Source organism: Brachypodium distachyon, chromosome 2, assembly GCF_000005505.3.
Source record: "Brachypodium distachyon strain Bd21 chromosome 2, Brachypodium_distachyon_v3.0, whole genome shotgun sequence".
Lineage (NCBI taxonomy): Eukaryota > Viridiplantae > Streptophyta > Magnoliopsida > Poales > Poaceae > Brachypodium > Brachypodium distachyon.
This window is the reverse complement of record NC_016132.3, coordinates 8337755-8358653: the sequence shown is the minus strand read 5'-3', so window position 1 is coordinate 8358653 and position 20899 is coordinate 8337755. Positions and strand designations below refer to the sequence as shown.

The 20899-nt window shown below is 46.5% G+C and overlaps 2 protein-coding genes across 3 annotated transcripts; one reads left to right on the top strand and one right to left on the bottom strand.

Annotated features, from left to right (window-relative positions):
* Positions 1-8590: 8590 nt before the first annotated feature.
* LOC100822018 (peroxidase 24) lies at positions 8591-10875 on the bottom strand. 2 transcript variants are annotated; one of them, XM_003566848.4, is made up of 2 exons: positions 10378-10875; positions 8591-9558 (listed from the first exon to the last, which is right to left on the bottom strand). In XM_003566848.4, the coding sequence occupies exons 1-2, from the start codon at positions 10645-10647 to the stop codon at positions 8791-8793; spliced, it is 1038 nt and encodes a 345-aa protein (XP_003566896.3). In that variant the 5' UTR covers positions 10648-10875; the 3' UTR covers positions 8591-8790. The 2 variants fall into 2 exon arrangements, with proteins under 2 accessions (XP_003566896.3, XP_024315901.1); XM_024460133.1 differs by lacking the exon at positions 10378-10875 and adding an exon at positions 9709-10371.
* Positions 10876-14988: 4113 nt separating this feature from the next.
* Positions 14989-18013, top strand: LOC100826431 (cysteine proteinase inhibitor 12). The gene is made up of 4 exons (XM_014899240.2): positions 14989-15279; positions 15427-15646; positions 17207-17352; positions 17580-18013. Exons 1-4 carry the CDS (start codon positions 15070-15072, stop codon positions 17730-17732), a joined length of 729 nt encoding a protein of 242 aa, XP_014754726.1. The 5' UTR covers positions 14989-15069; the 3' UTR covers positions 17733-18013.
* The last annotated feature ends 2886 nt before the right edge of the window (positions 18014-20899 follow it).

The following is a 20899-nucleotide window of genomic DNA, read 5'->3' as shown; positions in this document are numbered from 1 at the left end:
TTTCTGGTTTGCTTGTAGGGAAATCCAGAGTGCAGTCACATTGAGCTTGCCCAAGAAGGCCACTGCCCACCATGCGAGGTATTGTACTGTCTATGCACGGGAAGAAGCTTGCAGTTTTATTGTGCAGGATTAGCTACCTCCAGTTGTTTTATAGATTCTCCTTGGCACTGATTATCACACGTGCAATGCTGGATCAATCAGTCAATTTGCAAGTGCTCCACATTTCATTGTATACGGGTATTTGTATCACACATGCATCATTCACATTTTTTGTTTGACAAGCGCTCCAAGATTTTCAAAGGGGGTGTTTCGAGCGCCAATTCGCCTCCGCGGGTAAGCCTGACGACCACTGTCGCCGTTCCTCTCCTCCGCCACCGTCGCGCAATATGATTCCTTAATCCACTTTATACTGATCATGCCTTCTCATTACTACCCTCTGTTGAGATGATCTACCCAACTGTAGACAATTTTAGAACAATTTTGAACTGAGGAATTTGGATTGTGCCAGAGTTTGGGGTGAATTAGGTGTAACAACATCTAGCAAGCATTGATATCTTAATTTCTTTAAGCTTGTTCTACTTTGTGATTAGCATATCCTAGATAGAAAAAGAGCGATTCACAATGCAGGGGACGGGTGCTATTGTGTCTCAGTAAGTAATCACTTCAATGTTACGTATCATGTATGAAGGTACAACTTCTGACCTGTAAACTCTGTTGTTGTGAAGGTTAGTACCTTATTCAATTATGATCATGACAAGAAAGAACATTTGTCCTATCTGCGTCCAGGAAAGATGGGCTTCCAAATTAAGGTAAGCTAATTTAATTTGTAGAACTGATATGGGTTATGGATTATCATACCTATCTGATTTTTCATTTCCCATGGTGGAATTGGAAGGGCTAATTTCAGTTGCAAGGTAAGAACATTTTTCATTGTACAAACTTGCCGTAGCTAATTTCAGTTACATGGGAATCGGAAGAGCTAAAAGAAGGGTAGAAACTGAGAACCTTGCATCTACATATTGTACTCTTACCCTGGTTCCAATATATAATAGCAGTAAAAAAAAACTGTTGGTCAACAAGGTAAATAAGCGTTTTCTTTTCCTTCTGCTTTACTGCCTTTTGCAGATGCACATGAATCCTGGTAGGCGATTTGTCTCTCTTTACTGCTCTGCACTGTTATTTTTTTCCTTATCTAACACTGATGTCTAAAACTGATATGGGTTTCTCCTATAGAGCTAGAACAAAGTTCTAATCTTGTAGATCTCAAACAAATCGATAATTTTCTGTAGGCGCAGCTACTGATGCAGCCGGTACCTGCGTATTTGATGACATCACGTATACTGCTAGCAAACCACTATTTAGAGAATAAGGTGTTTCATGGGGCCATTGTTGTAAGGTATCGTCAGCCAGTTCACATACTTGATTGCAATTTCATGTGTTCTCTTCTTACTCTTGTGCACTACGCCTGCGCTGCCAGTTACTTCCTTTCGTATGGCATATTTCTATTCACCTTCGTTTTTTGGTACTCCCAGTTTCTAATACAAAGGGACAATGTATCTCTGGTTAGTGTTGTAGTGTGTAAGATGACTCGACAAAGTATATGAGCATCGGGCTGTCCTTATCTATGATTTAGCTGACATGGATGTTTCTACATTTTTAAATGCCTGACCCAGTGACCCTTCTGATTAGATTTAATCAAGCAATAATGCTACAATATGAATTGTGAACAGTTTGGTCAGGCTATGGAATTCTTTTAATGCTTCATTTTTTTCAATTCTATGTACTGTTGGTCCAAACTGAAAGATCGAAGTCTGAACTTCTGCTTGGCATCTTAAGTTCTTAGCCTGAGATGTAAATTTTTACAACTCTTGCCTTTTTTCAGGTTGCTAAACCGGATGCATGGAAGGAGAGGCTAGCTTCAAACACATTTGATCGAAATGTATAAATGTTTGTGTATCGCTATAGTTACCTGGAGGCAGAATATACATAGCAAAATATACATTCCTGCTGATTCAGTTTATTGAACTCGAGAAGGTTCTTAGACTTAGAAGGTTACTGATCCTATGGCCGAAGCCTCAAAGGTGTCTCCCAGCGTATGACAAATGCCTTTTTAATAAGAGTTCATAAAGTTCCTGTGGTGAAGCAACATTTTCAATCTTGATGTAGACATACATCCTCTGCATATAGTTTCTCTTATTTTGTTTACAAGATATTGAATGAGCTTGTTGAATACTATCTTCGTTTCTAAATGTAAGAAGTTCTAACTTTGTGTTAAATCAAACTTCTTAAAGTTTAGCCGAGAAAGAAGAAAAAAACTAGGGATTTCATGCGATGTGGTAATGTGTTTTGCTTGGCACGCATTTGCAAGAAAAAAAACCTTTAATTGATGACCTTATAATTTTCTCTGTTAGTCCGTAGCAACGCACAGGCACTTAACAACTAGTACTTCTTATCACTCGGTTCATCTCTTCTCTTGTTGAGACAACGCAAAAGCTAAAAACAAGTCAAACGGAAAAAAAAATCGCACGTCCAAAAACAGAAAAGCCTAAAAATGGGCCAAGCAAGACAAGCCCGATATTCGAAAGCAAAGGCCATCCAGGAACACAAGCCCACAGCATATAACATCTACCAGAAAAATCGCTGGAATATGCCAGCCTTTCTCTCGTTAATTAGATCAAACAGCTCATGACACAAACAAGATATTGGAAAAAAGCTGCCCAGCCCACCATCAACACCACGACCGACTACAACCAGCCCAGCTTTCACGCCAAAACGGATCGGAACGATTCCCTCAAACAAATAAAACGGGCCAGAATTATTCGCTCGAACAAAAAACCGATCAGATCGATGGCTAATGTGACGACGAGATCTAGCAAAACCGTTCTTTTTTACGTTGGTTCCTATCCAGGTAAATTCGCCGTATACGTATGGGAGCATACAGATCTAGCAACATGCTGAGACCGATGCTACCCTAATTTCCATACCAGTATCACTCGTCCTGTTCGCCGGCACACCATCGTCCAAACGTCTCGTAGCGCCCATTACCGGTACCCATCACCATCCGCCCACCCAGCCGCGACAAAAAACCGGCTCCGAGCCCGACTGATTGAAGCTTCCCAGTTTATTATTATCGCAAACAGCGACGAGCACGCAGTCGCAGCTAGGCTAAACTCCTGCCCCCGTCGATCGCCAGCCAGCGTGCATAAACGCACCCATGTACCTTCATGTTTCCGCCGAGTGCGACCGGTGCGCGACCTCGAAGCAAGCACACACAGTCCAAGTCGCGGATATACACAAGAATGGCTTCCAACCTGGCGAAAGGGACTCCCCGTGCATGCTTGCAACTTTGCTTGTGGCCGGGTTCACTTCCATCAATGGCCAAACTTAAGTGCCCGATGGGGACGACACGAAAACTTAAGTGGCCACCCAGATCAACCAGATCTCATCATTTTTTATATGCATAGCCTAATCGAAACAACGGCCAGGACAAGGTCGCTGTTGTCTCATCTCAAGGCCGGTGGATTCAGGCAGGAAATCCAGCTACGGGAACATGGGATGCACGCGCACATTGGTCATGTTCTCGATCGAGTCACGGGCCGTATATCATTGCCCGTCTTCAGCAAACAACATGCATGCACGTTACCGGTCGATCGTTTCATGGGGCCGGTATATCATGGTACACAGGCACTCCAGCTATTCGGCCAGCCAACACAGCTAATGAGGCTTTGGTTGATTGGACGCGGAGAACGGGCCATACCTTGGCGTACACAAAAACTGAAAAAAGGGGCTTGTCGTGCAGAGCGAACCGGGTCCGGATCAAGCTGCGGAACCCATTTCGAGCTGTCGGCCAACGATCGGTCAGTAATCACTCGTGGCCCGAGAAAATGGAGTGCAGGCTGCAGAGGGGAAGACCGGAAGAGGAGGGGGAATCTGCCCTGCGTTGCATATGCATCTTCCTGCAAGAGACAGGGAAAGCGGAAGCCTGAGGGTGACCAGGACAGGATACAGACTGTTACGTATAGCAGCAGCTACTATTTCAAAATTTTCGATCGCTTGTGATTGTGAATCATCATCAATCCCCTGCTGCGCCTCAAAGACCTTTATCTTGCTCCACCTTTTTTTTTTTACCTTTCTTTGTTTTCTTCGAAACATTCCTCCTCGGACTCCGCTCCTTCCGTGGAGCTTAAAAATTCAAACGGGGAGTATAGATTTGTCTTGCAGCTTTATCAAAAAAAGATTTGTCGTGCAGAAAGAATGTGACAGTGCATTGCCAACTCCCTTTCAGTTTGAGCTGGTTGTGTGATTGAGCGCTGATTGGCGACGAGCCGACGAGTGCCTGCTCATCGAACCTGCCAAAAACAGTTTGGCTTGTGAACGCAGCATTGCTGACATTGGAAGCACGCTGGAACTCTTGGGCTCCGAAGCCAATACTCGATAGCTACTTGTACTCATCCCCGAGTCTGGATATATAATGGTCGGGTAAGGTGACGACTCATACCATCATAGGATTGGCAGATGGCTAAAAAATGGCCATGGATTGCAATTTTGGATATACTGGCTAAATAACCATGCGTCGTTACGGATACAACAAATTAGATTACTCACTAAGTTAAACTAAAATCATTACATATTAGTGCCATTGTATATCTTATTCCAATTATGATGACAAACATTACCCACATGTCAAGGTTTAGTTTTCTTTTTCTCTATTCGAACAAAATATGTCCGGGTTCCGCTATCAAATGATAACGGAACAAATAATTTAATTATTTGCATTAGAAAGAGAGGGAGAGTTTTTTTTTGTGATAACAGAAAGATGTAAAGATTTTTCTTTACAACAAAAAGAGTTGACGGATCGCCGCCACCGATTGGTTTCTTTTATAAGAGTAAATTTCTACTGGATGGCTTCAAATATGGTATTCTTGTTTGCTGTCCTCAAAATCGCATTCAAATTAAACGTAACTGCATCACAAGAGAATGACGAGCATCGATTACGCACAGACAACAACGACATCCTCTGCCTGGTCGTTCGTCCTGCCAACAAAGTGGATTCAGAGGCAGCCCATGGTGATGGGACCGTGGTGAGATTAATGGTGCACCCGGCATGCATACATAATTGGAGAGTCTATAAAAATTGGTGACAAAAGGAGATGACCGGAAAAGCAAAGTAGTCGTAACAAGATTTTTTGTTCTGTGGAAGTTCTTCTTCAAAAAAGAATAGGAAAAAAATCTAGAAAAAATATTCTTATTTTTTGATGATTAGGAACTAACTATTTTTAAGTTGATGTAAAAACCATTTAATCTAATAATTGAGATTCATTTTGGTACAAAGAGAATAAAAATCACCATATTATACTAATTCGACCGATAAACAACCACTCAAAAAGAGAAATGTACCGTGCACGATATAATTCTTATGATGAATTATAACTATTTTTTATTTATATTGTTATTGTTCTCGACAACAATTAGAGTAAAGAGTGCCAAAGCTCGGTGGCACAAGTATGAGTATAAAAGTAGGGCGTGTACGCCGGCCTTATAGCGAAGGTCGCCGTATACTTGGACAAGTTGACACATCGATATTTTTTAAATAGGTTCGGTCGACCCTGCGGGTGCGACTTAGTCTTATGTTATGAGAAGTTTCAAGGGGGTCGTTAGCCAAAGCATTCGGGTCGATCGAGACTCCCCGAATCACTTAGCGAGAGGTCGAAAGGGGCCGCCTCGTACTTGGGCCGAACGAGGCTTCCCAAATAGCGAGGTCGAGATATCCTTAAGACTCTAATCCGATTTCCTCTCCTTCGGGCTCGGACCGAACGAGGGTTTCCGAGATCCCGAAACTAGAGCCCTCTCCCCTTGAGTTTATTCAAGCGAGAGTGAATGGCACATTTTCCCATGGGAGGTATTTATATCTTAGGGGTCCATGACAAAACACCATGACTACCCTTGGGGGAGAGAAAAACGGGGGCAAAATATTAAAAGTAGCTTTTTGGTCCATACCTTTTGTGTGCACCATGTGAAAAAAGTGGAGCTTGGTCCATGGTCCATCATGGACTAAGGGCCCATTCCTCACACTTTTCTTGTCCCCTGCTCTATCTCATTTGATCCTTTGATCAAGGCATGAGAGGCTTGATTTGTTGACTTGTCTTCTTTTGCCACGTAGGATTGACCGTGCCACGTGGGCGTCTTGACTCGTGTTTGGGAAATGTTGACCCAATCGTCGCCACGTAAGATTTACGGTCCGATCCAGATAGAGATTTATTTTACTACAACATATATATTTGTGGATAAAACACCCAACCCAAGTTAACTGTGCCACGAAATCTTGTGTATCGTAAAAAAAAACAATAGAAAGTCCTCCTGAATAGAACGTGCTTACTATACCAGTGCTCGTTCAAATTAAGCGCGGCCGGGGAAAGAGGCGCTTACTAAAGGCAACAGCGACATCCTCTGCTTACTCGTTAATCGTGCCAAAGTGGGGTTCAGAGGTAGCCCATCGTGGGATCAGATTGGACGATTAGTGGTGGGATTAGTGCTAGTGGTGCACCGCATGCCATCTCGAAGATCGCAAATAGATCACATTGGAAGTACTTGTCATGTTCGTGCTCACTCACTAGCTGTTGGTTTCCCTGAATCGAAGAGACATCAGGGCGAGCAGAAAAATTGACAAAACCATTTGCTTTCTTTTTAGACGTGATTGCACAGGGGGAACATATCTAGTTAAGTTATGTTTAGTTTTCGGCTTGTGTTGCTGTATTATTTGAAAAACATCAAATTAGTGATATAGCTGTGTCATTTGTGCACATGATACTCACTCCGTTCCGGTATAAGGCCCCTACCGCATCTTTAGGTTGAAAATATAACTAATGTAACATAATTATTATATCACAAAATTACAAAATTAGAAAATAAAACATCTGAAGTTTCTAACCGTATAATTTTTGTGATATAAAACTCATGTTACATTGGTTAGATCTTCAACTTAGGGATGCGTGAAGGGTCCATATACCGGAACGTAGGGAGTATTAGATTAGTACTACAAAAAATTAGAACTTGAGTCATGGTTGGCAGTTTTGCTGTTTGTAAGAGCTGACATATTGTATTTGTAAGTGATGTTAGAGCAATATATTCATATAAAATTTTAATCCATCCGATCTATAATAAGTGTCTTTGATTTAGTATAATTTTGTACTAAGTCAGTACAAAATCTAAAACACTTATTATGTATCGAAGGAAGTAGATCGTAGGGATTACAAATCTTATTCTTGTAGAAAACAACATCACTACGACATATCTAAATGGACAAACAGAAAGCACCAGCACCAACCAAAATGTGATCTTAAGTGCATGGGGGCACTCGCAAGCGAATCAAAAACATGGAGTATGTGATATTGAATTCATAAGGATAGAGCCATGTAGACCGCAAACCAGGAGATGCGTGCAAAATGACACGGAATAAAGACTTGTTGAATAGTCACTTGTTACTAAAGTGTACAAAGTTTACTAACATTCCAGTTGCATTAACAAAAATATTTTTAGCATGAAAAGACAACTAAAAAGAGATAATAATTTCCAAACACATCCAGAGATAAAGAATATGACGAATATGTACGTGGAAGTTTACTGTAACGAGAGGCTTGCATATGGAACAAACCGGAGAAAGTCTTTGACAAATGAATATCACGTCAGAAGTTATCTCGGGTAGAAGTTATGTCTTTCAACACCAGGCTGGACCATGACCGTCAGCGCAGTCAACCAACTAAGTAGTAGTATTACCTCTGTTTTTAAACACAATACGTTTTGGTGGATGTAATGAGGGCATTTTGATAGACCAATGTATCGAAACACCTTATATTTGAGATAGAGATAATATTGTATCCCCGGAGGCCCTGTTCGTTCCGAGCGATCCTTGCAGGGATTGAGAGCATGGGCGGAGCTAGCGCCTGGCCAGCCCAGGCAATTGCCCAGACTCCTCTAATTGAACCTTACTTAGCTAAAGGAAGCAACCTGATTATATTAGTAGCAAATTATATGGGCAAACTTCAGTTTAGAAAGATATCTTGCCCAGGCTCCAATGATCGGCTAGCTCCGCCACTGGTTGAGAGGGATTCTGTTGAAACTGAACTAAATTTCCATGTTTTTCTGTCAATCCCGACCGGAAAGTGTGGAACCGAACTGGCCATGAAGGGGATGTTTAGTTGTCGTTCTACTGATGATAGCTTGCGCATACAAATTCAGTGTTTTCATTGCAAAATCATTGGGGTTTTTTATTGCAGAGATAATATATCTCCTGAAAGTAGAGATGCAAATGGTTAACCATCTATGGAATTTTAGTTCATTCGATCGAAACTACCAAATGAGAAAATGTCTCCTGAAAGTAGAGAACCAAATGGTACCTTCCAACTCTTTCTATATCAGACAAACTAGTTTTCAAAAAATAACGTGACTTTATAATTTTAGTTCATCCGATCGAACTAAGTAGATTCGTGAGGTAGCATAATGATGATCCATTTCCCTCTCTGCCTGAAATAGACGTCCTTTTGACCAAAACCAATTATATCATGCTGGTCTTGGCCAGCCGTAGTCCCCTTCAAAAACAAAAGAAGGATATCTGCAAGAGGTATGCAACGGAAGCCATCGGTGGACAGTATTACAGCTCGGACTCAACAAAACCAATATAAGATATATTGGGAACTTAATCACGGCGCACAATATATTTGATCCGCGCCCGGAACAAGAAGAGAGAGAAGGAAAAAAAAACGAGCGCCAAGAAAAAAAAAGAATCTGTGACTATCACGGCACACGGCACTGCGTCCTGATCTTCCCCTGTCCGTTCTTGAGGGTGAGCACGTCGACGCGGCCCATCTTCTTCATGGACATGGCGAAGGCGGCGTAGAAATTGATGGAGTTGGTGAGGTTGGCGACCATGGCGGCCGCGGCGGCGTTCTGCGTGAGCGCGGCGTCAGAGGCGAGCACCCCCTGCTTGTTCAGCAGGTTGCTGTAGTACGTGCCGTCGAACTTGAACGGCGTGGCGGCGTCCAAATCCACCGTGGACGCCGGCGGCGGCGAGGCCGGCGTCAGGTTCGGGTTCGGGCACGAGGTGATGAGCCTCTTGGCGTAGGCGGAATCCAGCAGCGGGTCGACGGTGGTGGCGTTGCCGTTGTACAGCCGGGGCGTGACGCTGGAGCAGCTGGCCTTGCCGATGGTGTGCGCGCCCGAGAGCGCCACGAGGTCGCCCACGTCGAGCCCCTTGGCGGCGAAGCTCTGCACGAGGCCCCCGAAGCCCGCGGACGGGGAAGGGAGGGAGCCCGTGTTGCCCGCGGAAGAGACGGGCCCGTCTCTCCGGCCGGTTTCCACCTGCCAGAGAGACGCCTTGAACTGGTACGAGACGGCGTCGCGGGCCGCGAGCGCGACCACGTCGGCGCAGGAGACGACGCCCGGGCAGGCTTGCTCGAGCTGCGCCTTCACGGCGTCGATCACCTCGTAGCCGCCCACGGAGAGGTTCGGCCCCGCCGTCTTCTCGCTCCCCGCCGTGTCCAGCAGGATCGACGCGTCACACCCCTGCAGCACGGGAACACAATCAGCTGTCAGCCACCAACCACCGCAAGCAGATTTTTCGGGGTTTGAAATTTCAAATTTCGGCGCAATCGCCGCCCGCGCAAGAGGCCAAATTAATAAAGCTGCTGCTGCTGTGGGCTGTGGCCGCCGTACCGTACCGGCGCGGCAGAGCAGCCATCCATCAGCTGGGTGTGCGAGTGCTCGCTCGGCTCGGCGCGCATGTGAGCGGCGAAGCATTGGCCGCACCGCGCACGGAAAATATGCCAAGATTCGCTTTGCTCCCCTTTGTACTGCTCTAGCTTTACTTTTTTTCAGTTTTGTTTGCTTGCTTGCTTGGGTGTGTCGCTACCGCGTACAGCTTGCGCGATACGGGCGGAAAGGTGCCGTAATGCTTACGTACGCATAAAGGGACTCTCAATTCAGTGAACGGATGACCGAGTGAGTGAGTGACAGATATGTTATCCGTTTCTGCTTGAGCACCGATAAAAACTAGCCTCCCCCAAGCGGTAAAAATCTGCTCCAGTTCACTTCACCGGAAGCAGAAAGGCGACCCCCGTATGCCGTGCAAGTTTAATTAGACCGGCGAGGAGGCAGGCTATCAAGATTCGAGCATCAATGTAGCTAGCTAGAAATGGAACCCGTAGTTAATTCCTTGCCGGGAGAAGAAAGACATCCCCGTCGGCCGGCTGGAACACCGTTGCCGACGGAAAGGGGAAAGGTTCGTTCAATCAACGCAAGAGCTGGAGCAGAGCCCACCACCCAGACACTACCCGTAATAGCAAGAAAAAGACAGAAACTGAAAGGCGAGCTTAACGGACAGACCTTGACGAAGCAGTCGTGGAAGTGGAGGCGGAGGAGCCTGCCGGGGAGGGCTTGGTTGGCGGCGACCTGCGCCCAGGTGACTCTCTGGACGATGGACTCGGCGTTGGGGCACGACGTCCGGTAGAAGTTATAGGCCAGGCCCGGGTTGGTGTCCAGGAGCCCGGCCCTGCCATGGCTCACTAAATGGCCGAGGACCACGGCCCCCCACCACGCCACTGCTCGCCACCACCACCCTGCTCCTCCGCACACTGATTGCTGCTGCCTCCCCATCTCTCTCTCTCTTCTTAACTCTCCAGTTTCAGAGCAGCACCGGTCTTCAGAGAAGCCGGGATGGGGAACCGAGGGAGTGAGTGAGAGAGAAGGAGCCAAGGAGGATGCTCTGTGTTTGTGTTTTGTGATGACAGTACCATTTAAGGGTGGTGGCTGGGCGCTGCGTTTTATAGGCTCGGCGACCGAGCGCGTGTGTCCCGTGCTTCCAGCGGGTTGGAGAAAGCAACCAAGGAGGGAGGAGGCCGTCATGTCGTCGGATGTCAGTTTGCCACGGCGGGCACCAGCTTGCGCGCTAGCTGTGTGATACTACAAGTTGCGCGGCGCGGTTTGTTTTTACGATTTTTCGGGTTTTGGAAGCTATCGACCGCGGCATCGTGATCCGTCGTCCCTATCGGGGGGCCATCCCCACACGCCACGATTCTGAACAGTAACGGGCCCGATATGGGTTCTGTTCCATTCCGCTCCGCTCATGCGTGCCGCTGTTCTGGAATCATTTTGGTCACCACTTCTCACACTTCTCAGGACTCCCACACATCCCGAAGCTTGCAAGAACGAAAATTCTACTCCACCGTATATGATCGATTTAACGTGGTGATAACGAACATGGCTAATGGCCGCAGCGGACCCTGTAGACCAGTCGGCAAGTCACATGAATACACGGGCTGTTGCTCACGATCTCATTTCAAGCGAGACCGACGCCCACGGGACGCCGGAGAGGAACAGGAGCCGGGGATGCATGGTATGGGAGCACGCACAGGCAAAGCAGCGGAGAAGTACACACAAACACATGGATGCCGTGCCGCATGTGGGGCAAAGGGCGCATGTGCCCAAAGGCGCGCGCGAGTTAGGTGGTCTTTTCCATGTTCAGCGCTGCGAATGCAGTCCTTTTCCCTCCCAAATACGCTTACATGATCACATCTAGTTTAATACGGAGATTCAGCAGCTAGCGGTGCTTTCTTGTACAGTAGTACTCTTTTTCTTTTCGAAACGTATGTATTTTTTGTACTTTGTACACAACCCTGCTAGCTGCAGGCGACCACGAGCAGGACGGGACGGGGCGGGCGTCCGTTTTGACCCCTGTCTGGTCTGGACCGATCTGGTCGGCTCACCGTGCACGGTGGAGACCGAGGCAATCCTTTCCCGAGCGGGACGGGTGGGCGGCGGCAAAATGCCCCCGAGATGCAGTTTGTTTACCATTTCGCCCGACCGACATGCTCACCCACGGACGCCGCGTGGGTTTCGAGCTCGGGCGAAGTTGTTCGATCTCCCGGCGGGATTCGCCCGAATCTGCTCTGCCCTTTTCGCAGCGGCGCCCTCCCCTAAAACCGGCTGAAAGAAACCACAGTCCACGGGAGTCGTGGCCTCGTGGGAGTGGACCGCCGTCGTCGCGTGTTCAGCTCGTTTCCGGTGGGATCCAGTCCAGGGGCATGCGCGTCTCCGGCGTTTGTGTTCCGAATGGACTCGTGGCCTGTTTTTATTTCCTCTGTTCCGTAATAAACATCTGTTTGCTTAATGATGGACGGCCGGGGGTCCGGGTGCCCGTTTTTAAGCAAGCACGGAGGAAAGCGAGGATAATAAAGCTGTGCTGTGCCGGGCTTTCCGTTTGACGTGTGGGGACAGAGGGTACGATGATTGCGGATGAATTCCATGGCGAAAGGCCAAAGCCGAGCAGGAATGGCGCGTATGGGATCTAGAGCGACCAGGAGAGAGAGGTGTGTCCTTCTCTGAGGATTCACCGCTTCTCAAGTAGATGTATGCACGGTGATGGTGCTTCGTTTGGAATAAATTCATTGCATTCGTGCACCGCGGCTTGTTCAAGTTCGTAGCTTATCTAGGCGTTCGATCGGGGGTCAAGGAGTGGCTAGCTCAATCTAGCTGGCATGTTTGACTAATGGGCCTGTCATCCAAACCATATCCTAACTCTGCATAATGGACCAGACAGCACTTCTCGTCACTACTTAACCAACTTGCATTAGTTGCATTAGTTAGCTGTACCCTGATAAAGTTGATGTGAGATTGCGTGGCTTGAACACACGCAAGTTGGTTTGGACCCTTAGGTGCGGCGTGCATCGGTGCATGCATGTGTTCGACCACCTGTAGACTTGTAGTTAAGGCCGCGATCTATCGATCGAGCTGTAACTGTCATGCCGTGGCCGTCGTGCTAAATGTACGGGTCGACACTAGTCCAGGATTATAATTCCACTGATTAGTCAGGACTTGCAATTATTTTAAGCTCGGATTAGGTAGTATAACTCCAGGTCGCCATAGGACTAGACATTAGTTCCTGAACTGCTGTCCTTTCCATGATTAAGTATACTGACTGTTACTGCGTGATTTCTCGTTACACACTTTAGAGTTCAGACTGTGTATGCATGGTTAGTGGTTTGATTGAAGAGGGTTATATATCAGTGAGGGATCATGCATGTGGCGGAGAAACATGTGCAGGGGGACATACGTGCTGTCGAGACAGAGAGAGATTCTACTGTACGTGATATCATGGATCGAACAGGAAATACCAAACACTATATAACACGGTCGAGCTCTATATATAGACTTTGCATTATCTGGCCGGATCAAGGAATCCGAGGAAGATAAAACAGAGTTCGTCGCGTAGGATTGGTGAGTAAATAAAACAAAAAAGAGAACAATTGAACGTGGCTGAGATCGATTGGGGCACAAGCTGGTTAGCGAGAATAACAAACGACAGGCCTCGTTTATTGCAAACGGGGCCTGAGATTCGACCTGGTGGAGCAACAGATCACTTGGAAATTCCTGTACGTACTATTTCCGTGTTAATACTGAGACTTCCTGTAAGACTGGTCGAAACGTTAATTGCAAACGGGGCCTGAGATTTCTCGGTAGAGTTCAGTCAGTTGTCAGGCAGTGCGTCAGCTAGGTACCCACAGGTATAGATGACACAGCATTGACCTTTCGTTAATTGTCCCCAGCTTAATCGCACCCGATCGATCCAGCTTGTCGTACGTGCTGACAAGACGGCTGGCATGCAAACCTAAACATCTTGGAATTAGCACGGCGCTCTTTGCAGCTCGAAATTTATGCTCGCGAAGGCGTTTTGGTCTTTTGGATCGATTTCGCAGAGGTCCGTCTGGGTCTGGGGTTCAGTACGCACTACTCCGTACTTCAATTCCCGTGTGTTGTCGTCAGTGCTTGTCGGGGTAGGTAATTATCGTTTCTGCAGCACGTGAACGTCTGGACGTACATGGAGGCGGCAGATGATGGCTGACGTGAGGACTGGATCTCGACAACATAAATTCTCCGGATCATGATCAGGTGATTAACCCACATGAGCTTTTTTCTCGAAAAAAAAACCACATGAGTTTTTCTCTCTCTTTTCCTTTCTTTAGAAACCCAAATTGTTTTGAGCGAAACTTTATTGATTCATAAAACAAAGTACTCGAAGTAAATTTCTTTTGATCCAGCCTTCGCATCTTAATAGAATACCATGCTTGCACAAGTTAAACTAACCTCATAGGTTTTGAAAAGCCGCATGAGTCGCCCACCTCAAACGGTAAAAATCTAAAATCATTGAACGCATCGTGCCCGGGGTCATAACCCTTGCAAGACAAGTCGTAGAATTGTTTCTCCATCGACGAATAAATAAGAAAAAAGACCAAAAACACGAAAAGACATGTCGTGAGAATCACCGACTCTATGACATAAGGTGCAACACCTACATCCGGAAGAGGAAAGAGTCAAGACAGCAATCTTCTAAACAACGGCGTCTCCATCACCAAGACGCCACCGAAAAGAACACACAAACCTAACAAAAGAAGGTACCAAATTAGATAACAGGTGTTGATCCATTGTTCTTCTCGTCTCTCAATGACAGATCGGCCGTGAGAGACGAGAGGAACTGCTGGAGATTGCAGCTTTCTCGAAGACGGTGGTGAGTGTTTCCTCTTTAGAAACCCAAATGATTTCCTCTGACGCAGGCCCTACCGGCCCAGCCCAGCCCATAAAATTTCTCAGGCCGTCTGAGTTCTCGATCTTCTGTCCAATCCACACTTTTCTATTTTGAGGGAAGTCCAATCCACAACTAAGTACTCTTATCAGGAGAATTAGGCCCAACAGGAAATTAGGCCTGGTAACCCCGCCCATCAGGGGAAGCCCCTCGCTTACATCCTAAGCAACGCCCTCCCAAAAAAAATAAAATCCTAAGCAACGCACACCAACCGTCCATCCGTGGATCGCGCGTCTACCTCCAGTCCTCCACGCGTCCCGTCGGTCCCGACACGTCTCGCAAGCGCTCTCTGAGACGCTTGACTTCCGAAACGGCGAGACCCCGGCCTGACTCCACGTCTCCTTCGTTGCTTGCTTCCGTTCCTTGCCGTAGAATCTAAAAACCCCACCCACACGCACAGGTTCGAAGCGAAAGCAAAACCGCAAAGAAACCAGTAGAGCATGCGCGTTGCCGCGACTCGACCCTTCTTCCCCGCTCCCGGTGCCCTCTTCGCCGCCCTAGCCCTCGTCCTCGTCGGCTCCGCCTCTCTCGCGATCGGAGCCATGGCCAGCCACGTCCTCGGCGGCAAGCGCGAGAGCCCCGCCGCCGCCAACAGCTTGGAGACCGACGGCCTCGCCCGATTCGCCGTCGACGAGCACAACAAGCGCGAGGTGACCCCCCCCCCCCCCCCCCCACCACCACTCGGGTGGTCTGCCTTCTCTCTGCTACTGTGATGAACTGTCGCGATCGATTGGGGTTCTGATTTGTGAGGTTTTGCGCGTGCGTACTCCCCGCACGGTGTGACGCTCCTGCTGCAGAACGCGCTGCTGGAGTTCGTGCGGGTTGTGGAGGCCAAGGAGCAAACGGTGGCCGGCACGCTGCACCACCTCACGCTCGAGGCCATCGAAGCCGGGCGGAAGAAGGTGTATGAGGCCAAGGTCTGGGTCAAGCCGTGGCTCGACTTCAAGGAGCTGCAGGAGTTCCGCCACACCGGGGACGCCACCTCCTTCACCACCTCCGATCTCGGCGCCAAGAAAGGTATGCTTCGGTTGATTTGATCTGCGAGGTAGGTGTGTGTAGAAATGCCTATTGCATAGTATTTGCTATATCCCCCTATCGAATTGGAATCCATGTATTCATTCAGATTGTTTGGTTCAACAATTAATGTTCTAGATCACCGAATTGGGGTGGGGGGCGATAGTTTGGTCTCGTGTTCTAGCACGGGAAATTGTTGCCTCTTGCTCAAGTATTTGGGATTTCTGGGCTTATCCATCGAACTGGTCCCCGTCCACGGTCCACATAAGTCTTATTACAGCGTAGGAGTACATGAGAATGGCTTTCTCTGTCACCAATTTCTGAAGCCGGAGTTCGTGATAGCTCGAAATATGGGTATAGTTACTCATATTCCTAAATTTTGCGTCTATGTCAGGGTCAACAAAGTGCTATTGACTTGTTGAATTAAACAAAATGAACATAAGTTGGCATGGTGATTTGATTTTATATATAGCGCCTTAGGTTGTGATTTGCAAATGACCTTTCTTACATTTCCCCCCCTCTTAATTGCTTAGCAAGTCTGAGTCCTTAGTTTAAATAGGTTACTTGACTTGGGTTAATTAATTACATTAGGATTACAACTATACATTTGAGCTCACTTACTAGCTGCCAAGATTTCCAGCGGACCCAACTAGTCCTACTATTCTGATTGGATATCACCTCATATAACCTTTTCTCCCCCCCCCCCCCCCCCCCCCCTCAAGCGATATGACCAATGTGTTTGATCCTGTCCTGCTTGTAGTTGCTATTCAAACTTAACGAGATGTGGTAAACCTACTGCTAGGTGATATTTCACTATCATATCAGGTTTGAGTAGTGTTACGTTGACATCAGCACATCTTGGAAGCCACTTTAAGTCCCAAGTAATCAGCAGGGACTCTTTACATAACTCTAAATATTTGGCTCAACTTGGTAAGTGTTTATATCAGTTGTACACAACATCTCTAATTCCTTATCAAGTGTCGGACACTGGAGGCATGCTGCTCATATAACACGACACACGGGATGCTTTTAGAAGTAACGTTGGATTACCTACTGGATGCTAAGTTGCTACATTGGCTTACACAGTCTCGGGCTCTTGGTATACGTTTCAAATTGTTCCAAATGTTTGTTAGGTTTCTCTGAGTGCCTATATGGTTGTTGAACAACTAGAGAATTATGTCAGGTTGTGACATTTAACCATGTGTAAGCAAAGGAGAGGTACGGATGAAGAAATGTTATTTGAGCAAAGACATGTTCGAAGTACTGCTTGTTTCTTAAGAAAATACTCTACATCGACCTTCTGAAGTAGGATCATATGGGCACACCAGCTCATTCTCTTGCTGATCTGTTATCTTTTTTTTTTCTGGTTGAATCTTGTAGAAGGGAACAAGATGAGACCTGATGGGCAATAATTAACTTAGAATGTTGTTGAGTATTAGATGTTGCTTGTGTTATGTATGATAATAGTAGACATGAACCTTTGTTACATGTTAGATCTTGTATGATTTAGTTTTCTGTAATTTGGATCTGGTACCACTCGTATTTAACCTAGCCCTATTCCAGGTGAACATGAGCCTGGATGGCGTGATGTGCCTGTACATGATCCTGTAGTCAAAGAGGCTGCAAGTCATGCGGTGAAATCAATCCAAGAGAGGTCGAATTCCCTTTTCCCATATGAACTTCTCGAAATCATTCGCGCTAAGGCAGAGGTTTGTTTGCTTTAATTGGTCTTGCACTTAAACTCCCTCTGTAATTTTCTTTAGTACGCCCTCCGATCCAAATTAATTGACGCATTTTTCTCTCCAAAGTGAGCGAATCTACACATTGAAACGCGTCTAGATACATGTGTATCTAGACCAAAGCTATGAAAATTAATTGGATCGGAGGGAGTAATACTGTTTAGCTCAAGTTCTATTTGCTACTCTCTTGTGGCCAGGTTGTCGAGGACTTTGCCAAGTTTGACATCCTCCTGAAATTGAAGAGAGGGACCAAGGAGGAGAAAATCAAAGCAGAGGTCCATAAGAACCTTGAAGGAGCTTTTGTGCTGAACCAGATGCAGCCAGAGCATGATGAATCTAGCAGCCAATGAATCTGGCGTGTTAAGCTCAATAGTTATATATATGTAGTTTGTGTTCGACAATAAGAAGTAAACTTGCCTCTACCTGGATATCTTGCATTCTGCACCGCGCTGGCTGTTGAATGCAGCACGACTGGAACTCTGTCCTAACTAGTTGGAACTGTTTCCGGTTGCTGCTAATGTTTGAACATGCAACCGATCCTGTAACTCTTTAAAGGATACAGTGGGGGTGTGGTGAATGACGTTGTACCTTGTTAATGTGAATCCCACGTTCAAATATCACAGGTTGCAAATGGTCAGTCACTCCGAAGGGCTGGGTGGTATTGTTACGCTGCGTTTGCTGTGCTTTTTTTTTTTTACGAAAACGGCAGCGCCGATTCATTACTTAACGGTTGGAATATACACATGCCAAGCGCAAAGACAAAGAGAGGCCGCAAAGGACCGAGAAACTAGACAGGAGCTAGGGCTAAAACAAGAGCTAGAAGTAAAGACACCTCTGGGGGACAGACGGTCTGGAACCAAGCCGTTCTATCCATCAAACAGTAGCGACACCACGTACCCATCTCATAGCATCAGCAAACCGGGGGGGGGGGCGGGGGGGGCGGTGGCGCTCATCTATTTTTATCAATTGTATGCACTTGGTAAAAAATTTGTGAGTTGATTATTTGATCAAGAAATTATGTATCTGGACTTGTCTTTGCCCCCTTTGATTGGCATTGGTTTCCTTGTATTCGTCTACATTTTAACAAGGCTTTTATTGCTAAATTTCATCATTTTTCCCAAATTTTAGAGCAAAACGGCTTGCTTCCCCGTCTGTTACTCAGAAATGAAACACAAAGTCTTAAAAGTTCACTTCAGGTGCAACAGAAATCCACACTAAGAATTGCAGCATGATGCACACCACACACTATACATATGCAGGGGCAAAGCTAGCAAGGAGAATTAATGATGTCATCTATATTGCATCGGATTTGTATCAAATCACCGGCGTCAAGTGACACCAGTGCTACAACGTTGGCTCTGCCCTGTTCATATGCCTAGCCACAGCGGCAGAGGGCTGGGCCCGGGTTGCTTAAACCCCCGGATAACCTTTGCAATTTTATTCTATAAACTTCACTTTTTATGCTCCCCCTAATAAATCATCCCTTCTATTCTGGCCCTTCCTACCTTCTTTTTCTGCCTTCGCCCCTGGCTAGCCAATGGATCCACACGTAGAGGTGAGATACTGTGGTTTCTGGTTATTGTTCACCTAATATGGATAGTTATGCACCAATAGAGCCTGTAGTGTGTGAGTTGTGTCAGAAGTCTCTATCACTTTAAACTCTACAAAATAATAATATATTCATAAAAAGCGATGTGCATCAATCGAAATATAGAGGCTGGGGGTAAAGATAACCGTGCTTGTTTCAAAGAATGGAAAAAAGACATAAAAAGACAAGGAAGAATACAAAAATCTCACAAAAAAGTGAGAATTTCACAAAATTATTATGAGACATGCATATTACTGGTGATCAGTCTGATTCTTTTGCGCCGGCAATCGGAACTCTCCCTACTTTCTTCATGGCAAGTTGATATTACAAAGAATTCGTGTATCATGTCTTATGATATGCATTTATCAAAAGGCAAACTATTGAATGACTGCATTATGGAATACAAGTTTCCATATGCTTTTTTTGTTTTCGAAAAGGAAGTTTCCATATGCTAATTTATGAGCAGGCAATACAAGTAACCTAAGGCAGATGTTGACACTGTAAAATTTGCAGATAGCTCACCACGTTTGCCACATGGTTTATCTAAGGCAGATGAAATAACAGCTTAAATTACTTAATTTAGACAAGGGTTTTCCCAATATGTGATACAGACACAAGACATATAAGATATAAATCAAAGGAAAATATCCAATCTGCTACAACAGATGTGTAACATCATATTCCTTGAATATAATGAACCTCAATGGGTAATTCAAAAGCATAAATGAAGATAGTCCATTTTCAAAGCTGGCGTGTACCTGTAATTGTTTTTATACAGAGCAAGTCCTATAATAATAACAATAATAACTGTTAAATAGTACACCTCCGGTGGTTATACGACCCTAAGTTCCTAAGCCCTAACACTATGTTTGGGCATAGAGAATTAGATCCCATCTCCCCAAGGGTCGATACGAACGCCTCCGGCGCCGGCGATCGGGACCGAGAAGGAAGGAACCTCGAGAAGAAGTCCAGCACCGTCGGGTGCGTGGCTGGAGGAGAGGGAGGCGGATCTCGTCATGTTCGCCGAGGTGAACCGGGGGGCATTCAAACTCCTGGTCCGCTCCTTGGTGGAAAGGGCGGAGAGGGACGGGGAGGTTCTGCAGCGACTGCTCTGGCCTAGGTCGTCAAGTCTCCTTCCCGAGGTGGAGGAGATGCGGAGGAGAATGGCGGGGCTGGTCGTCACAGAGCTCGAGTCCCGCCGTAAGGCGGAAAAAGAATCGAGCGCTTCCCCTTCACCCAGTACGAACTCTGCTTGTGCGCCGGTCTCTGTCCAAGCCCAGAACGGTGATGGATTGGCCCTGGTGGATCTGGGCCATGCCCGGGTCGGAACGAAGATCTCTGCGGGATACCATCGAGGGAAGAAAGGGTTTTGGAAGGGGAAACTTTTGTTTCGGCAGGGGATAAACAGCCCTATGGTGATGTTGAACTCAGGAAGAGGTCGGACATGGCAGCGAATCAATCGGTGATCAAGACTGATATCCGGGGAAGTACTGCTAGCAATTCTGTGCATCAGGCCACCGTTGGTTTCGGGGGTGCAGTTAGGTGGGTCAGGAAGCAGCAGATTTGTTGGGTAGTGAGGTCCGGATTGATAGTTTGGGCAGCGGATCACAGAGGAATTGACAGAGATAGAAAGGATCAGAGCACAGGAGCACAGTCTTGGCAGCCTGACGAACAAAACTCCACACACCTACACATCAATTTCCCAAACCATGCCATGGCGCACCAACTGTGGTTGTGTTTCCCTGATGACAGCAGACTGCGGAAGGATATTCGTGCAGCGGAAGCACAGAGGAGAAAATTTGGTCAGACAACCATGGTTGTTGATGAAAATTTGGCTAGCTCCCCGTTGGAGCCGGCCAAGGATCAATGAAAATTACAGGATGGAACTGCCAGGGAATGCAAACGTCCCGGGCAGTTCGTGCGCTTCTG